This window comes from Dromiciops gliroides, chromosome 3 (genome assembly GCF_019393635.1).
Source record: "Dromiciops gliroides isolate mDroGli1 chromosome 3, mDroGli1.pri, whole genome shotgun sequence".
In the NCBI taxonomy this organism is placed as follows: domain Eukaryota; kingdom Metazoa; phylum Chordata; class Mammalia; order Microbiotheria; family Microbiotheriidae; genus Dromiciops; species Dromiciops gliroides.
Window position 1 is genome coordinate 335722141 of NC_057863.1, and position 21131 is coordinate 335743271.

The 21131-nt window shown below is 40.8% G+C and overlaps 1 protein-coding gene and 1 non-coding gene across 4 annotated transcripts in view; one reads left to right on the forward strand and one right to left on the reverse strand.

The window, feature by feature from the left end:
- Positions 1-21131, reverse strand: part of MYLK (myosin light chain kinase) — a 330035-nt gene that overhangs the window by 44530 nt on the left and 264374 nt on the right. For all 3 annotated transcript variants that reach the window (XM_043996303.1, XM_043996302.1, XM_043996301.1), the window contains exons 23-25: positions 10837-10869; positions 10596-10689; positions 8633-8836 (exon numbers count right to left, since the gene is read on the reverse strand). In XM_043996303.1, coding sequence (XP_043852238.1) covers positions 8633-8836; positions 10596-10689; positions 10837-10869 — 331 coding nt within the window. The remainder of the gene's footprint in view (positions 1-8632; positions 8837-10595; positions 10690-10836; positions 10870-21131) is intronic.
- On the forward strand, positions 1263-1369 carry LOC122752104. Its single transcript, XR_006355904.1, has one exon. It is a non-coding gene; the product is annotated as a U6 spliceosomal RNA (small nuclear RNA).

A 21131-nucleotide genomic window follows, 5' to 3' on the forward strand; every position in this document is an offset into this window, starting at 1 on the left:
CTGGATTCAGGAGAACTTGAGTTCAGATCTGGCCCCTCAGACACTTGACACTTACTAGTTGTGTGACTCTGGGCAAATCACTTAGCTCTCATTGCCCCACAAAAAAGAAAGGAAAAGAAAATAAAATGGGGGGAGGGGTCAGAGAGTTGACTTGATGATGACAAAGGTCTCTCACAGCTCTAAATCTATGATCCTTAGTTAAATTCTACCTTAGCTGACCTTACTGGACTTTTAGCACATTTATCTGTCCGGCCTTGCTTGTCTAGGCATAAAGAATTAGTTTGTGTGCCACTGTGTTGGCAAGCGGAGTGGGTATACTGGGTGACTACACTAATAGGTTGGAAGTTATACAGGCTTGACAAAATCACCTCTTAAGAATCTCTAATTCCTTCTGTTCTAATTCTTTGCTCACAAGTAACAAACTGACCTATCACTGGTTCAGACTAACTTAACAGAAAGAGAAGTTCCAATTCCTGAGCCTGGTATATCCCTTACCACAAATTCATCATTTGCCATTCCCACTTAAAAGTAATTTCTTCTGTTTGTTTAGTGTGAATCATTCTCTACAGAATTAGAATACTCCTCTTCAAACTTGTTTCTCAGTTTGCAAAGCACAGTGACCCCTTCAAGCTATAGCCTTCCCATGAGATCCTGCCTGCCTGAAACAACAGCTCTCCTTACACATCCACTGCAGCCCCTCAGAGGCAAAGTACCACCCTAAGCTGGATCACCACCCCCATCCTTACACCTCCCTCCACACCTTGGGGATGTGTAGCTTTAGCCTTTCCTAGGCTGAGAGAAGTCATTCAGATTTTTGTATAAAGGAAAAAATAAATATGAGGACAAAAAAAAAAGAAATTTATATGAGAATTTCATTGTATATTTGAAAGGAATAGCAAGTTGTATATAGTAGATTTGCAATTTCCAGGGCAATCATCTTTTTTCTTGTATTATGTTATAGAAATGCTTGTTTTATTCCATAAATGAAAAATAAAATTTTAAAAAAGCAACAGGATAAAAAAAGTAAAGTAAAAAAATTTTTTAAAAGGATTCTTTTATATAAAAGATTTCTTACCGAACATCTGAACATCAGGCTGAGTGAAGAAAAACAACAGCAATGGCTTGTGAGCATGAGGGCCAACAACTCATAATGACTATTCATTTACACGATTCACTAACATTTACAAAATATTTCCCTCATAAGAACATTGTGAGGTAGGTAAGGCAAGTATCATTATCCCCACTTTACAAATGAGAAAGTAGTGCTTGCTTCGGCAGCACATATACTAAAATTGGAATGATGCAGAGAAGATTAGCATGGCCCCTGTGCAAGAATGACACGCAAATTCGTGAAGCGTTCCATATTTTTCCCCCATTGCCCCGTAAAAAACAAACAAAACAAAAAACAAAAAAAAAAACAAATGAGAAAGTAGAATTTTGGGATTTATCTAAGGTCACACAGCTTATTGAGAATCTGAACTAGGATTCAAATCTATCTCTTGACTCCTAGTCTAGTGCCCTTTCCACTACATAAGGGACTTTATCACTTTAAAGCATTACATCACTATCAATTATTATGATTATTACATATCCTCACCTTTAGGTCTCTGTGGTAATCCCAATTGGCACATGCATTGGTACTCTGACACTGGAGTTAAATGAGATAAAAGGATAACAGCGCAAAAGTTCTAATAACATATAATGTGTTCTCTGATGGATTATCCAAAAAGTAGCTGTTGCCCAAGTTGTTATTGCTAGAGGCTTTTGCAGATGAAAAGAAAAATAGGTAAGGGCAGATAGGTAGTACAGTGGATAGATGGTTGGGCCTGGAGTCAAGAAGACTCATCTCCCTGACTTCAAATCTGGTCTCATACATTTACTGTGTGACCCTAGGCAAGTTACTTCACCCTGTTTACCTCAGTTTCCTCATCTGTAAAATGATCTGGAGAAGGAAATGGCAAACCACTCCAGTATCTTCACCAAGAAAACCCCAAATGGGGTCATAAAGTGTCAGACACAACTGAAAAAATGACTCAACAACAATAACAACTTATTAACCAAGGAACCAAGTCTTATTTAAAAGCCCTATGAGAAACATACACTTTTATACTATAGCCTGGAGAGAGAGAGAGAGAGAGAGAGGGCGAGCAAAGGACCCTACCCATCTGCCACTTACTCCTAAAACATCCATCAGCAAAATGAGGCAACACACTTTTTTTTTTTTTTGCGGGACTATTGGGGTTAAGTGACTTGCCCAGGGTCACACAGCTAGTAAGTGATAAGTGTCTGAGGCCGGATTTGAACTCAGGTCCTCCTGAATCCAGGGCCAGTGCTCTATCCACTGCGCCACCTAGCTGCCTATCACACGATTTTTGTAACTAGCATGTTTGATTCTGTGAACAGGAATATGAAAGCAACATCTATGTCAGATGATTAAGACTTAACTGGACATTAATCATCCAAAGGAATCACCACTGTTTTCTGAGACACAAATAAGGGGTTCCTCACATCTATAGAATACCGTATTCTTCTGGTAGTTTGTATCATTATTTATGTCTGAAGCTCACAGGCTCTGGATCACCAATCACTTAATGCATTCATTAAACAAATCGCTTCTTGCCTTTACTGTACTTTCTTCCCTGCTACAATTCTCCTGTGTTCCTAGGAAAAAGAGATGATCCAAACTCCTCAGCATTTAAGATCCTCCAAGATCTGGGCCCAAACTACCTTTCCAATCAAATTTTATACATGACTTCCTTTCCCACACACTCTGTTATAGCAAACTAGAGTAACAGCTGCTCCCTCAACCTGATGATTTTAGCTTCCATCTTTGCGCATTTGCTCAAGCCAGTCCCCATGCCTAGCACACATTTTCTCCTCATCTTCATCTCTGAGTCCTTATCTTTCTTCAATGGTCATCATAGGAGCTGTCTCCTCCAGGAAGCCTTCCCGGATTTTCCTACTTGTTTTTCCTCCCCTTTTTATTGGGGGGGAGCGGACAGGGCAATGGGGGCTAAGTGACTTGCCCAAGGTCACACAGCTAGTAAGTGTCAAGTGTCTCAGGCCGGATTTGAACTCAGGTCCTCCTGAATCTAGGGCCAGTGCTTTATCCACTGCACCACCCAGCTGCCCCTTCCTACTTGTTTTAATGCTCTTCCCCTCTTCAAATTACCTTATGTTGACCTGTCTGTATCCATATCTCTGGGTGAAATCTAAGATCATTAAAGGAAGGTACTTTTGTTTCTTATCTATGTATCCCCAGTATCCAGCAGGGACCTGGAAATGGTTGTTGAATTAGAGGAAAAGCCCTAGAAGAAGGTGTTAGATAAGTGTCCACTATCCTAGATTCAATTATCCTTGTACAGAGGTTGATAGATTGGAGAATGCTGTGTTTATATTTTGTCTTTATTTTAGCAAGTTGCTTGACAAACTAGGTGTTTACAGTATATATTTTAGTACATTAGTTTGTGAACTGTCCCATTATAGACATTTGGATAAGACATATGTTGGTTGGATAGTAGTATTGTTCCAAGGATTCAAAGTTGGTTGAACAACTATACCTATAAAAAGATGTATTAATAACAATGTCATACTGGAAGGAAATCTCAAAGAGAGTGCGTGACACTCTGATACTTGTGATGGACATTTTTTGGGGGGTGGGTGGGAGGCAACTGGGGTTAAGTGACTTGCCCAGGGCCACGTTGTTTGTTAGTATCTGAGATTTGAATTCAGGTCCTCCTGACTCCCAGGACCATGCTTTATCCATTGTACCGCCTAACTGCCCTGTGGACATAATTTTTTTTTTTTGGTGAGGCAATGAGGGTTAAGTGACTTGCCCAAGGTCACACAGTAAGTGTCAAGTGTCTGAGGCCGGATTTGAACTCAGGTCCTCCTGAATCCAGGGCCAGTGCCCTATCCACTGTACCATCTAGCTGCCCCCCATGGCCATAATTTTTACTAAAACCTTGCATGAAAACATTGAGGGCACATCTAAGAATTTTTCAGATCACCCAGTATTGGAAGGAAAACCAATCCCAGTAGTAACAGAATCAATATTTAAATACCAGATCTTGAAGTATTAGGGAGCCTTGGAAAAGTAGAGTCTGATAGTGTACCCTTGGGACTGGAACCAGAGAGTGGTAGAACTGGATATAGCACAAGGAGTTTAAGACCAACAGAGAGGAGGAAGTGGAGTAAATTCTGAGCAAATCCTATTGGAATCACAGACAAATCAAAGCTTGGAAAGAGAGCAAATGTCAACAATGATAAAATCATCTTCTGAGAATCACAAGATCTCAGAGTTGGAAGGGACCACAGAGGCCCTCTGGTCCTTTAGTAGCCTGAAATAACTGGCCAAAAATAACATGATAAAATTCAACACAGGTAAATGCTCAGCCTTACTTTGGGCTTATAAAAATATCTCCTGTACAAATATAGGCTAGGTCAGACAGGGTTTGCCAGCAGTTCATGTGAAAAAGATTGGGGGTGGAGTTGGGGAGGGGGTAGGTTTCTTAGTTGGTTCCGTACGAGCTAATAGCGTAGATAGAAAAAAAAAGAGTTAATTTGGTTTGAGGCTATTTTGATAGAAATACAGCATCTGATACTAGACCAGAGATTTCCCATAATGCTTCACCCTGTAGCATAGAGGTGACCCTGGGCTCTCAAAGGATAAAAAGGCAGAATACAAGGCCTTGCAGGTCTTCCCAAGCTGGAAAGGCTCAAGGTATTGGATTAGTGAAGGACTGTGGCTGAGGACCATTGCAGCAAAACTCAGAGAACTTCATCACCCGAAGATGGATTACTAAGAATTAATTTTAGGCACAGTGCTTTGTGCCATTCTCTAAAAAGGCAAGGGGACGTAGTGGAGTATCCCTACCAAGGAAATAATGGATTAATGAAATACTGAAATAAATCACAGAAGTCATGGTTTGGTTGCATTCTCTGCTGGTCAGACTACATCTGGAATATTGTAGATCTAGTTCTGGGTACCTTAAGCAACCCACTGAAAGACTGAAATACATTCAGAAAGGATGCTGAGGAGTCTGAAAACTTTTGTCTCTGAAGAACGCTTAAGGGAATGGGTATGGTTAGTCTCTAGAGGAGAAGGCTTTGGAGCAGGGGACTTGAAAGCTGTCTTCAAGTGTTTAAAGCACTGTCATGTAAAAGAGGAAACAGACATCTTGTGTGCACCTCCAAAGAGCAGACGCAGAATCAATGAGGGGAAATTACAAAGAGACACACTGCAGTTCCAGATAAGGAAGAACTAACTGCTTGACTAACAGAGCTGTTAGTAGAAGAGGCTGCTTTGAAAGAGAGCAGCTCCCTTTCACTAGACATATTCAGAGGATCAATGAGCGTCTGTCAAGGAGGCTTGAGAGATTTCTGCTCTGGGAGGGAGGCTGGACTATATTACCTGCAAGGTTCCTTTCAACTCTAAGATTCTTCTCTGTTTATAATTCACAATGACAAATGGACAAGAATAACCCAAGTTATGGGAAGGGGAGAAGGTGGAGAAACTCCCTCAGACCAGTACTCTAGAGGGTTTATGTAATGGCTACAGCACAAAGAAGAGGTCTGGAGAAAATGAAGAGGGAGCTTCAAAAGATGAAGGGAGTGGGGATGTTTATCCCAGAGAAAAAAAATTGGTGGCTATCTTCCACCAGGAAGGGTAGCTAGGTGGTGTAGCAGATAGAGCTCTGGACATGGAGTCGGGAAGACCAGAGTTCAAATCTAGCCTCAGACACTTACTAGCTCTGTGACCCTAGGACCACTTAACGCTCTTTGTCTCATTTTTCTCATCTGTAAAATGAGCTGGAAAAGGAAATGGTAAACCACTCCAGTATCTACCAAGAAAACTCCAAATGGGGTCATGAAGAGTCAGTTACAATTAAAATTACTGAATAAATCAACAACATTGAGTGTTTTAAAAAAAAATAATTACTAAACTGTGTTTTCTAAAATTATTGCTATTTACATATTAATTGCTATTGCACCTGTTTTGGCAGTAAGCATTTATTATTAGTTAATATTATATATTGATAAAGTGTTGACCATGTATCTCCCTAACTTTTCATAGTCTTGGGCCTTCATACCTACATAATCCTAAGAGGAAGAGTGCACACCAAGAGAAAGCATTCTGAGCCAAGGGAGCCAAGAGAGCTACCCTTGTGTGGGTCAAGGGTTTTATCCTCTTTTGATAGAGGTGGCTAGAGGTGGATCAAAGCTAGTTGGTTAGCATCACTCAATTCCATTGGTTGACATGACTTGAGAGTGGTCCAAATTAAAATTAACTCTACCAATGACATAAGGGAAGAGATCCTCACTGAAGGGTAAAGTATCTAGGTATGGTTTAATCCCATCAGTTCACAGAACTAGACAAAAGAATCCATCTACATTTCTTTTGTTTCTTTGGGTTTATCCCAGACAAGAGCTGGCCTTTCTGGAGTGGGGGTTAGGGAGGAGAGGATTGGAACTTATCTCTGGGTCCCCCCAAGAAATTAATTATTAATAATTATTTTCTCACAGGAAGAGGGATTAGGCTTATTCCACCTGAGGACCAGGATTCTGGTGTAGGAAAGGGTTGTTTTAAAGAGGTAGATAGCTTCAAGCAGTTGATGTCAACCCTAAGTAAAAGAGGATCTCTTGCGGAATTAAGTAGATGAGTTCCACATCATAGAGGTCTTTAAGCTGAGGCTGGGTGATTACTATTTGACAGATGCATGTTTCAAGGTAGGGTTTAGGACATATGTCCTCTGAGGTCCTATCGAATTATAAGGTTCTTGCTCTGTTCCTCTTCCATATTAGAGGCTGGAAGCTGAGAGACCTGGGATCTGTTTCCAAATTGCTATATATTACCAAGTCACTTCTTCTTTCCAGATCTATTTCCCTCAACTGATTGCTCTTAAAGAGTTAACATTTTAATGGAAGAAGACTATACATAAAGGCCATCTAGAGATGTAGCAAGAGGAATGAAAAAACTCAGTAATTTTTAAAAGTCAAATCCTTCATTCTCACCCCTTCCTCCAACTCAGACTTTACAGTCTCACTGTACTTAAGGCTTTCTCCTGTTCAGTTCAGGAGGGGGATGGTGGGGGAGAGCCAGGCCAGCTGAAACCTTTATACATTTTCTCCCTTTGTTTTCCATTGAGCTTGCCAATTCCTAATTCCAAGCTAAGTATGGAATTCAATGCACCAGCACTGCTGCCCTCTCTTGCCCAAACCCCTCCTGCTCCCTGCCCCTTCCCTTGCTTCCCCACTCAAAAATTTATACAAGTACTGACATAAATATTCCATTACTGGAATAGGTACAGAGGGCATAATGACTGTGGTGGGAGCCATGTGAAGGAATGAGACATGTTGAGGAATGAGGCAGCCAGGTAGTCTAACACAGAGTTAGGGACTTTTTTTGGGGGGGTTGGGGCAATGAAGGTTAAGTGACTTGCCCAGGGTCACACGGCTAGTAAGTGTCAAGGGTCTGAGGCTGAATTTGAACTCAGGTCCTCCTGAATCCAGGGCTGGTGCTCTATCCACTGTGCCACCTAGCTGCCCCAAATGTGTCCTCTTTTTATCATCTCCTTTTCTACAGAGGGGAGAAAACAGGTTAAGCTAAGATTAGAACTTCGTGTCTCCAGATTCCTCACCCATATTGTTTCTACAGGACCCCACTGTCCTTAAGTATGGATTTGGAATGAAAGGACTATATCTTCAATAAGAAATAGTTTAAGAAATATCCTTAGCACTAGGAATAGGAAAAACAAAGCCACAGCAGTAGAGGGCTTAGAGATGAACGGGGGTAGGGAGATATAGGATGAACAAGTCTCTCAAAACTGTCCTTTCCCAGGTTTATGAACATCCAACCTGCTTTACCTTCATGAGGAAGAAGCTGTGTCTTTGCCTTTACCAATGGTTTAAAACCCCAGAGCATAGTGTTAGTAATTTAGAGATGAGAGAGACACAGACAGACAGACAGACTCTGGTTGGCCCACTGCCATCAGCACAGATTGTAGGGGCAAGGTTCAGGGTTGAAACAAAGTGACAAAAAAAATTGGCTCTCTTAAAACCCACAAAAATCTTCTGGCTAGAAAAGATGTTGAGAAGTCACCCGTCAGTCTAATCCCTCATTCTTTTGTAGATTGTACTACCTAATTTAACATAGGGAGTTGGAAATCTTCAATGAATTGGGAGATCTGAAGGGAAAAAAGATAGAAGGAATGACAGAGAGGTGAATTCTTCCTTGAGTCACATAGACCCAGGATTAGAGTCCTGAACTTCCCAGAATGGGTTCTCATGCTTTAAATAAAGCTTTAGAAAGGAAAAAAATTCAATTTTTTCTTTCCTCCCTTCCCCCTGTCTCCAGCTCTCCCCACTTCTCTCCCACTTTTGTTTGTAGTTTTCCTACAGTTGAACTCTCCTTAATCAATGGCAGGCAATGTGGCCATTGGTACCATATTCTTTGGTTTTTAAATGGTGAGGGTGGTAGTAAGAGATGAGAAGGAGAGGTGGAAGTGGCTTATGCCTTCAGATGCTATGTTACCTTGGGGAGATGGTTTTGGGAAGGGGTGGATGGGCTGGGAAAACATAAGGAAGTGGAGGCAGAGATACTCAAAGGGGTGTAGGGGTAGGAAGCACTCACATTTCCAAGACCATGACGATATTGGCTTTCTCCTCAAAGGCATCAACACATTGCACAAGCTTGGGGTGGTGTAGACAGTTCATGATGTCGATCTCCTGCCGGATATTCTCTTTATCTTTTGCTGAATATGCCTTGAAGAACTTCCCTGCCCAAATTTTTCCAGTTTTCTTTTCAACAAGTCGAAAGACCTGTCCAAATTTCCCACTGTAAAGGGAGAAAAGAGATTGGGGTGGGGTGAGAAACAATCATTTAACCATCATGTCCATAAAATTGTAGACCAGAGTTAGTAAACTGCTTTGCATATTCCATCCACTTGAACCTCTGCTCCTTCTGACAGGCATTTGCAAAAACTATGTCTCTTTCCTTTCTCATCCTATGTTTCTTTCCCGATGGTTATTTCTCTCATTAAATTGGGAGCACTCTCCCTGATGATATCAACTCTTTTTCTCCTATTAGACCAGGAGTTCTTAGCCTTCTTTGTGTTATGGAGCTCCTGGGCAATCTTTCTCAGAATAATGTTTTTAGATGAATAAAATACATAAGATAACAAAGAAGCCCAAATATATCAAAATACAGCTATCAACAGATTATACCCTAGTTTAACAAGTCCTGCATGAGACACTTCTCATGGACAGATGGGTTGTAGAACAGTCTTTGAGGGAAAAGGGAGGAAGAAATGGTGTTAATCTTTACAATTTTTTGCCCTTCCTCAGAATGAATACTTCTGGAGTACTTCTGCAAAGGATTTTCTAACTCATTCTCTGATTTCAGTCGGTGTCCCCCAGGTAGGCACTATCAAATTTAAATTTCTTTCTATCTCTCCCCATAAACATATTTTCCTGTAGTGAAAGTAGCAGCCCAGCTCCATGTCCTCTTTCCTTTATTTGTTCAAGGTGTGACCTGTGTCACGAAACCTTTATGGCTTCAAGGTCATCTCTAGGCACTATATCACCATTGTCTATTGACATTTACTTAAGCATCCTTTAAAACACTTTTTGTTCAGTCATTGTTCAGTTGTGTCAAAATCTTTGTGACCTCATTTGAGGTTTTCTTGGCAGAACTGGAGTAGTTTGTCTGCCATTTCCTTCTCATTTTAGAGATGACCTTGAAGCCACAAAGGTAAAAACTAGGGGAGACCTTAGGGATGGAGATCACCATTGATTCCCTCTCTTCCTAAAGGTAGAGCTAAAGCTAACTTCATTCCCATTAATGGGTGCAATGAATGAGTCCTATGTTTCTTTTGCTATTGTTGTTGTTATTTTTTGGCAGGGCAATGAGGGTTAAGTGACTTGCTCAGGGTCACACAACTAGTAAGTGTCAAGTGTCTGAGGTCAGATTTGAACTCAGGTCCTCCTGAATCCAGAGCCAGTGTTTTATCTACTGCACCACCTAGCTTCTCCTGAGCCCTATATTTCAACAGAAATGATGGATGTAGATTAGCCAGATGCAAGGAGGGTGGGGTGGCTCCTGTGACTTCTACGGATATTTTTTTACATTTTTTTTTTCTTTAAAGAAGTCCTGTGATTTCATCAGTATAGTAAACTCCCAGTGAGGAAACTCCCTCCACCAAAACAGATCTATACCTCTGGTGTAACAAAGTCTTTTTAAAGAAAATTGTCTCGGGGCACTAACAAAATAAGAGAAAGACACAGTCAGCATGCATAAGGCAGAACTTGGAGCTCCTTTTCCTGACTCTGAAGCCAGTGCTCTAACCACTATGGTATTCTTCCCCCCTCTAGTTGGGGTTCTGTGGGGAATTATATCACTAATAGGAAATAGTTGTAAATGGGCTTTACATCTTAGCAGCTGCTAATTCAGGCACTGGGTTTGAAGTGCCTTCATGGTGGTGATGATGTGGTTCAGTTGTTCTCAAAGATGGAACATAGGTGGGAATCTGTGAAAGTTAACACCCTATGTTTAAACAGGTGACTGTCTCTGAGAATCAGGCTCCCACCCCACTTACGATCCTAATCTCTCCTCGATGTCATAGAAATCAGCAACTTTGTTTTCGGTGTTGATTGCCACTGTCCGGTAGTCTACCTCGGGCTCCTTCTCATCTACAAACAGGGGATCAGGGTTAGGGTCAGCAATCAGAATCTGCCCTCCCCTCTGCCCATGATTTACATCCCCCCTCCCGAGGCCAGGATAATTAACCCCATCTTGCATCCTATCTCAATTTCAGAGAATGATGGGACTTTCCATACCATCATCTGACAGTTCCACTTCATCCTTGGGTTCTGTTGGGGGAAAAAAAACAAGAGAGAGAAAAGAGTCAGATCCAGCCTGTTTAATGGTGAACATCCATCAAAAATGGAAGAAGCACAGGGCAGTACAAATATCTGATCATGAGCCAAGTAAGAGTTACCTCTCCTGCTCTCTTCTCCCTCACTCTGTGGTGCCAAAAAGTTAACATGGCCAGAAGCCGTGGAAGGGGAAAAAGATGGCCAAGGTTATGGTTGAACTGGTAGGTTATTTGGAGATGATTTTAAAAGAAAAGGTGGCATGGTTCTGTAAGAATGTCAAGAGCAAGAAAGCCCATAACAAAGTGAGGTTGACAAAGGATGTGAAATTGTGTTAGGGACCCAAAGAAGATCCAAAGAGTTATGGGAGCGCTAGGTGGCATGGATTGGAATATTACAGTGGATGACAGAACTAACAAACTCTTAATTTGCTTTTCTTTTCTCCACTAAGGAGAGTTATCTTCAGATTAGAACGTGAGGAACAGGGGCAGCGAGGTGGTGCAGTGGATAAAGCACCAGCCCTGGATTCAGGAGGACCTGAGTTCAAATCTGGCTTCAGACACTTGACACTTACTAGCTGTGTGACCCTGGGCAAGTTACTTAACCCTCATTGTTCCCCTCAAGTCCACCAAAAAAAAGAAAAGAAAAGAAAGTGAGGAACAGAGATAGCTAAGAGACTGGAAATCCAAGAGAAGATGAGAGACATTAAGAGAATACCTTCCTATCCATAGCAAGTTAAAGCCACCAAACCCATTTGAATTATATTTCAGGGTATCAAAAAAAAAAAAAAAAAAAGGAAAATTTGTGGATTTGAGGGCTGAGTCACCATAAGTGATCTTTGGGGAACTGGGCATAAAAAAATCTGATGAGTCTGGTCACAGGCAAATGTACAAAATATTCAAGAAGGGACTAAAAGATTTGTGAAATTAGAGACTGGTAAGTTTGAGGTTTATTTTTGGCAATAGGCTGCTACATCTTCTTGGAGGAATAGTTTATGAGTGCTAGTAAGAAAGGAAAACTATAATTACTAAGAGACAGAATGGACTAATTGATGACAGTTATGCTAGGCTAATTCTATTTTCTTTTGTGACAGTGATACTATGCTGTTAGGGAGATGAATGCAATAGACACGAGAGAGATAAATATATGGATAATAAAAACACATAGGTATGTTTGTTGTTGTTCAGTCCTTTTAGTAGGTTCCAACTCTTTGTGACTCCATTTTGGTTTTTTCTTGGCAAAGCTTATTTTACAGATGAGGAAGTAAAACAAACAGGGTTAAGTGACTTGCCCAGGGTCACATAGACAGTAAGTGTCTGAAGCCACATTTGAACTCAGGTCTTCCTGATTCCAGGCTCAGCACTCTATCCACTGCACCACCTAGCAGCCCATATGGATAATAATAGATAGTATAAATAATAGAGCTATATAGATATATAGATAGGCAGCTAGATGACACAGTAGATAGAGCAAGCCTATGAAGTGGGTGCTATCATTATTATTATTCTCATTTTTGCAGGTAAAGAAGTTGAAGGTAAGAGAGGTTAAATCAGCATGTGAGGCAGAATTCAAACTCAGGTCTTATTGACTACAAAATTCAACACTTATTCATTACTCCACCTAGCTGCTGATCATTAAAGACATCTGAGAGAGCCTTCCATAAGGTGGGTGAGGTAGAGAAATACCTACTGGATAATAGCACATTTAGGTAGATTTAGAAAGAGTTGAATGACTGAACCCAAAGAGTAGTGATTAGTAGATAGTCATGAATTTGGAAGAAAATCTTTTATGGAATATCCTAGGGATGTGTCCGTGGTCCTGTCCTGTTTAACATGTTTATCAATGACTTAGAGGAGAGCACAGAAGGCAGGCTTATCAAGGATGCCCATGACACAGAGCCCATGGGGATAACAGACATATCAAATAATGGATGCAAGATTCAAAAAGGCCCATGACAGGCTAGGAGGATGAGCTGAATTTAAAAAGATTAAATTTAATAAGGACAAATAGCTCAATCATAAATAACTCTTCTAGCTCTCGATCCTTTGTTTAACACAAAGGTATAAAATACTAAGGGGAAGATGGTAAGAAAGTAAGATCCTTGGCAGACGATACTACACAATCACTTACCTAGAATATCAATATGGCTGACCTAGAGTACAAGTTATATTAGAGTAATGGCTAAAGGTCAGTTTAAGGTTAAGGGAAACACTGGAGTTAAGGATATTTTCAGATCTGGAGGCTTTTTTAGGATTGGGGGCCAGCATTAGGTTTATGATTCTAGCTAGGAATGAGGTTAGGTTAGAATTATACTTAGGAATAGGTATTATACCAATTTGGAGTTAGCATGAGGATTATGAATAGGGCAAAGACTATCCTATGGTCTAGCTGGCATAATATACCAACCTGCCATAGTTATTCTTTTTCCTTTAGAAAAGAGTTCAGTGACAGATTCAGTGTTCCTGTCTCTTTCAACTCTGGCCCTTATTCTTGGGGACTTCAAGATACCTGGCTAATGCTCCTTCAAATAGCCTAGACTCCTACTTCAGCTACCTTCTCAAAAAATCCTTTTACCTAAAGATCTAACCTACTTCAACTACACAAAGGGATGGTCATCCCATCACACGTAACTATGCTGCATCCATGATCTTTGAAATTCCCTGCTTTCATCCTAATCTCCTTTTCTTCCATCTCTTTCTCCCTGTTCCATTCTCAAATCTATTCTTTGCTATCACTGTAACCTTCAGTCTCTCCATTCCTCCCTGTTCTGCCTCTACTCTTAATTTCCTTTCTTCATAGTCATGGCCCTATAGTTAACATTCCAAAAGTAAGTAGTCCCCCATGTTTCACTACCTTCTTTTTTTTGTCCTCTACCATTCACACATTACTAGTTCTCAACCCAAGAAGTCACACAATCATGCCAATTAGGTCCACTATAAATTCATATTATCTAATCTCAATGGGGCCCTCAACTGCTACCCAGTAATCTTCTTTTTTTTTTTTCTTTCTGGTAAGGCAATTGGGGTTAAGTGACTTGCCCAGGGTCACACAGCTAGTAAGTGTTAAGTGTCTGAGGCCGGATTTGAACTCAGGTACTCCTGACTCCAGGGCCGGTGCTTTATCCACTGCGCCACCTAGCTGCCCCCCAGTAATCTTCTTAAGGCATAAATCATCTCATGGCTCAAAAACTTCCAGTGAATTCCTATTGTTCCGAAGATACAATGCAAACCAATTTGGTACTTAGGACCCTGTACTACCTTGTTTAAAACTAATTTTCCAGTCATATCTCATACTAATCCTGTTTCACAAAACTATGTTCTATTGAAACTGGATTTGTGCTCTCCCCTCCATCTCCCAGTTCCGTGTGCTCTCACAGACCATCAGGAATTATATGCTTTCCTCTCAGAACCCATACCCTCCTTCATGGCTCTGCTCAGCCACTACTTTCTCCACAGACTTTTCCTAAACCTCTACCAGTGAGAAATTAGGGCTCTCTCCCTCCTTAATTTTCCTTATATTATGCTTATTTATGTACAAGTATGTTCCCTTCATAAGAATACAAGTTCCTTGTAAAAAAAAAATTAAAAAAAAGAAAAGAATACAAGTTCTTTGAAGGTAGGGATTCTTTTGTTTTTGACTTTTTATTCTCTTTGCCTTGTCCAATTCCTTGTACATAGTAGGTAATTTATGAAAGTGTGATGAATTGGATCTTTATCTCTCCTTTGTGAACCTCCCCCCCCCCTGCCCTTCTTCCTACTGGAAACGTCATCTTTAGAGTATACAAAAATTGGACCTATGCCCTCTCTTCCTAGGGACAGCCAGGTGGTACAGTAGATAGAGTGCTGGCTCTAGAGTCAGGAAGAACTGAGTTCAAATCTTGCCTCAGATAAATATCTGAGCTGACTAGCTGTCACTTCACCCTGTTTGCTTGAGTTTCCTCATCTGTAAAATGAGTAGGAGAAGGAAATGGCAAACCACTGCAGTATCTTTGCGAAGAAGACCCCAAAAGGGATCACAAAGAGTCAGACATGACTGAAAAATGACTAAACAACAACATCCCCTCTTCCTGGTCACAGGAGCAACTAGGAAACCTTGTTTAAAGGCCTGCTCATTTCCGCCCCTTGTGTTAGCAAATAGCTTCGACTAGAAGTTAGCATTCAGCTCCTTCCTCTAGGAACAGACTCCTCCCTAGGCCTCAAAGGAATATCTTTCACCCAGGAAAAGATACACCTCCATTGTGGATGCTTCATGTACTGTTTGTATTATTTTTATGTCATGCTCACAAAATTATCAAGTTAACTCCCTTAAAAAAATGTCTCACGGCTTTTATGAGCTCATTTGGTGATTTCTGCAGCTCTCCCTGCCACTGCTAATTCTATGACCCAGGGAAGGCAGCACAATTAGGGAGGAGGAGAAAGTCCCAAGCACTGGGGTTAAAGAAAAAAAAAATCAATTGAAACTTTTATGGACCTGATCAGCCCACAAACACCACTCCACCCACCACTACTAAAAAGGAACTTTCTTTTCCCCATCCTTGCACATATAAGCAAATCAGGACTTGGGATAATTAATGTCTGCCAAGTGAAGATATTTGGGACAGCTAGGTTGCACAGCAGATAGAGAACTCCAGGCCTAAAATCTGGAAGATTCATCTTCTTGAGTTCAAATCCAGCCCCAGACACTTACTAGTTGTGTGACCCTGGACAAGTCACTAAACTCTGTTTGTTTCTCTAAAATGAGAAGGAAATGGCAGACAAACTACTCCAGTGTCTCTGCCAAGAAAACCTCAAATGAGGTCACAAAGATTTTGACACAACTGAACAATGACTGAACAAAAAGTGTTTTAAAGGATGCTTAAGTAAATGTCAATAGACAATGGTCATATAGTGCCTAGAGATGACCTTGAAGCCATAAAGGTTTCGTGCCAGGTCCTCAATCCTGGACAAGATCTTTTTCAGTGATCTAAGAAACTATCTGAGACTCTGGGTTACAGAGAAGAGGCTGACCTCCCTGGGTAGAGGGAGTTTCCTGAAATCACAGAGCCCTAATCCCCTAGATAAACAATTCAGTTATTACTGATTCCCTTTTTGGGATCTCTTTTCCCCTTGAATGCAGCTCTGAGCTGAGGGAAGAGACCAAAGAGCACCATCACAAAACCTGTTCTGGAATCCAAGATCAATTGGTCAATGAATGTTTTTTTATTAAACCCCTATGTGAAGCATGTAAGCCACCTCACTTCTCTGTGTCTCAGATTTTCTGTGTCTGGCTCAGATTTCTCCATCTCTCAAATGAAAGGGCTGGACTAGATGATGCCTAGCTTCTCTCCAGCTCTAAAATCTTTTAAAGTTCATTCATTACAAAGACTCCCTTCCTCTAATAGCTTTTTTTTTGGTGAGGCAATTGGGGTTAAGTGACTTGCCCAGGGTCACACAGCTAGTAAGTGTCAAGTGTCCGAGGCCGGATTTGAACTCAGGTCTTCCTGAATCCAGGGCCGGTGCTTTATCCATTGTGCCACCTAGCCGCCCCTTCTTCTAATATCTTAACCAACAGCCCTCAATGATACATTCCTTTATTTAGATACTCCAATACCTATTTGGAAAAGGAGGGGATTACCAGATTTAGGTTGCAGATCCAAGACTCCAGATGGCATCTTAGGGGTCAATCTGTCAGTCAGGCAGTCAACAATTAAGTATTTACTATATGTCAGGCACTGTGCTTAGCACTGGGTATACAAAGAAAGGCAAAAGCCCAGTCTTCGATCACATTCTAATGAAGAAGACAACATGCAAGTAACTAACTGTGTCCATATGAGGTACAACCACAGAAATGGAAGGTGAAGTCTGACAGAAGACCCTTGGGGTAGAGTGGGAGGAGGGACCACAAAGACCTCTTATAGAAAGTGAGATTTAAGTTTAGCCTTGAAGGAAACCAGGGAAACTAGAAGGCACTGATGAGGATGGAGAGCAAAGAAGATAGCCAGGAAAAGGTCATTTAGTCCCTAGCTTCTTCTTCCCTTTTTTTTTGTCCCTAGCTTCTTAAACTGTGTGTCAAGACCCCATATGGGGGTCATGTAAGTGAATGTGGGGAGTTGCGAAAGATTTGGCAACAGTAAAAGGTTACGTATACCTATAACAACATACCTGGGGTTGTGTAAAAATTTCTCAGGTGAAAAGGGGTCATGAATGGAAAAAGTTTAAGAAGCCCTGATCTAGTCCAATCATTTCTTTTTACAGAGGAGGAAACCAAGGCCCAGGGAGGTGGGGGGGAGGGGGTCTTGCCCAAGGTCTTGCAGGAAGTAAACAACAGAGCCAGGATTCAAATTCAGGTCATGTGAGTCTAAGTTCAGGATTCTTTTCCCATCTCCACTTCCTCCATCCAGTGTATGATTTGGAAGGACTGTTTTCTACCAGGAAATTGATCAAAAGGAAAGAACGTCCATTCAATCATCTCCGGACAACTGTTTAATGAGGTGTGGGCTCTAAGTCATCCCTTCCAAAAGCCCTTTTAACTTCCAAGGCAAGAAATAATTGTTAATTAAATGCTAAATTAATATTTATTATAGCTAGCATCACAGCTTTAGATCAAATTTATGCCCCAGTAGGAACGTATTTTTTTTAATGTGCTATATATTTATTTTTATAGTACACTGGGGTCAAGGATAAAGAACATTTAAGGGCCCGTTTTATGGGGCTCAGAGTATAATTCTACTAATTTAAATGATTATAAAAGCTCTTCGTCATGGGGCCTGTGCTTTTATGACACACTGTTGATGCTATCTGTGATGTATCTGCTGCTGAATTCTTGGTCAGGAATGTAACCCCTGATTATAACATTCTTCCTTTGTGAACATATGGTCTTCTTTATGTTGTGGTTCCCAGGGACATACTGCAGTAAAAAGTAGACACTGCCTGTATAAGCAACATTTTGATAAGAGAAATACCTATGTCATTGGTATTGGAATTCCAACCCACCCCTGCACCTGCTGGTCAGAGGTCCTAGAAATGTGAGCAGGGAGGGGCCAGTGAATACGACTGTAAGAGTCCTTGAATGTCAAGCTAAAGAGTTTTAACTTTATCCCCTAAAACAGGGATTCTTTATTTTTTTTATTTTTTTATTTTTGGGCAGGGCAATGAGGGTTAAGTGACTTGCCCAGGGTCACACAGCTAGTAAGTGTCAAGTGTCTGAAGCCAGATTTGAACTCAGGTCGTCCTGAATCCAGAGCTGGTGCTCTATCCACTGCGCCACCTAGCTGCCCCCCCAAACAGGGATTCTTAAAGTGGGTTTGGGGAACTTAAAAAAAAAGTTTGATAGCTAAATTTCAATATTATTGCTTTCCTCTATAATCCCATGGATTATATTATATGTATCTAAAAACTTTATCCAGGGGGCAGCTAGATGGCGCAGTGGTTAAAGCACTGGCCCTGGATTCAGGAGTACCTGAGTTCAAATCCGGCCTCAGACACTTGATACTTACTGGCTGTGTGACCCTGGGAAAGTCACGTAACCCCCATTGCCTGCAAAAAAAAAAAAAACCAAAAACCTTTATTCAGAGAAGGGGTCCATGGGGTCCACCAGACTACTGAAAGGGTCCATGACAAAAAAGATTACACGTCTATCCAAGGGGGAGCCCTTGAAGATATTTGGAGCATTACAGCCACATGTTTACCAAGATTATGCTCTGGCAAGATAACCTTGGTGGTGGAGCGTGGAAGGAGAGAGGCAGGCTAGTGGTGGGGAGTTTAGGAGGCTGTGGCAATAATGCAGGTGTGAGGGGAGAAGTCCTTGAACGAGAGGTTGCACTCAGTCAACAACACTACCAAGTGCTGCCGAACCAGATTAAAATGGAGTTGGGAAATATTTAACAAAATATGTACAAATATAATAAAACATAGATAATATTAATATGTGGTTTTCTAAGTCAATAGGTGGACCTAAGGGATCCTTATGTAAAGTTTAGTAGCCCCTGTTTCTATTCAAATTTGATACACAGCCATAAACTTTGCTCCTGAAAACAGAGAAAAGAAGAGACTTCTATAAAAGGCATTAAGAAGGAAAAAGCGATCTGATGTGGAAGACTTGAATTCAAATCTCATCTCTGTGTGACTTTGGACAAGTCAACTCAATTTCTCTGAGCCTCAGCTTTTTAATCTGTACAAAGGGGCACCTCGTTCACAGAACTGATATGAGGATAAATGAGACACAATCCAAGACACTTTATAAACTTTAAATCCCACACAAATGCTAGCTATTTTTGTCATTGTTATTCTTATAATTACTGGAATAAGACTCTTTCCTAGGGCAGCAAACTGACCCTGAAGGCAATGGAACTAGGCCAATAAGGACACTGCTTTTACCACCCCATTGGTCTCTGATTAGGACCTCTCCTAGAGAAGAGACAATATTTCTTCGGTTGCGAAACTGGCCAAATCTCAGCTATAAAATACTTTAAAAATACATTTTTGTTTACCAAGTTCTGCTCTGAGTAACATATTGCCTACTTTCAACAATGCAGTCTGCATTTCAAGCTGTTAGGAAAGTCAATAGGCATCACATGCACATGAAGTTCCACCTCACTCCCAAGAAAAATCAATGGTGAATAGTGGTTAAGACTGAGAATAACCCAGGCAAAATACCTCCTCCAGACTGAAGGTTTAGAAAAACCAATTACAGGGTGACCTAGCCTCTGTACCAAAGCTGTCCCTCCACCTGGTGTTTTCTTTATTTTATTCCATTCTTGGAAAAAGTTAGCAGACCTTAAAGTGCTCATCATATTGAGGGAAATTTAGGGTAGGTTTACTAGACTCCCTGTGGCTAAGAAACAAATAAAATAAAACTACCCACAATTAAAGGAAGGAATGCTACATCATTTGATATCTAAGCCAGCACAAAGGCCAAACCAAAGAGAAGGTTGTTTGATGACAAATTAAGAATTCTGGTTTAAGATGAGAGAGGCAAAAGAAAGAGCTGGTGGTACCTGTATCAAACTGTAACTAAATCATTTGATTTACTCACAATCCCTGCTTAGCCATCAATCTCTAAGTTAATGTAGACATGCACTATTATCTTTTAAGCAGTTGATTACTTAAAGGTTAGCAGTCTTCCTTTATCAAATTGCTTAATATCTTAGGGAGGGGAGAGGGAAAAATTCAGAACTCAAAGTCTTATAGAAATGAATATTGAGGGGGGCAGCTAGGTGGTGAAGTGGATAAAGCATCGGTCCTGGATTCAGGAGGACCTGAGTTCAAATGCGGCCTCAGACACTTGACACTTACTAGCTGTGTGACCCTAGGTAAGTCACTTAACCCTCATTGCCCTGTAAAGAAAAAAAAAGAATACTGAAAACTATCTTTACATGTAATTGGGAAAAAAATAAAATACTATTGAGAAACAAAAACAATCAACATACAAAATGAGTTCCATAATTTGAGAATAAGGTCAGCTGTCTCATTGAAGAGCTAGTTATAATTTTAAATATAATATGGGACATTCTTGGTTATAAATTTAGGGGAAGGGATGGATAAGCCTGAGGGGAAAGCCTCATATAACTCTCTGACAAAATGTGCATTTTGGTATTTATACCCTGTGACTGGGGCATGACCAAATCTGGTGGTAGTGTACTGAAATTACAGGCTCAATAAATGCTAGTTAAAAACTAGGGAACAACATAGATATCCATCGAATGAGGGCTGGCTAGACAAATTATGTTATATGAACACAATAGAAAATTACTAGGTTGTAAGAAATGATGACAATGAGGACTTCGGAGAAGCACGGAAAGGCTTCTGGGAGTGGACATGTGACAAAATAAACAGAATCAGAGAAATAATATAATGACTAGCAGAAAGTAAATTGAGAAAAGGAAAAGACAACACTGCATGCTGTGTAATTATATTGACCGAGCTTGACTTCAGAGCAGAGTTGAAAAACTCTCCTTCTCTCTTTTGTTTACCAAGATGGGGGAACTATGAGTGTGAAATATTATTAATACCGTTAGATTTGGTTGATGTGTGATTGGGTTGGTTTTTCAAAACTGTTCTTGTTCTATTTTTTTATTCTTTGTTACTAGGGATGGCTGGCTTGGTAAGGGAAGAGTGAGGGATATAATGATATAAGAAAAGATGTCGGGGGGCAGCTAGGTGGTGCAGTGGATAGAGCACCGGCCCTGGATTCAGGAGGACCTGAGTCCAAATCCGGCCTCAGACACTTAACAATTACTAGCTGTGTGACCCTGGGAAAGTCACTTAACCCCAATTGCCTCA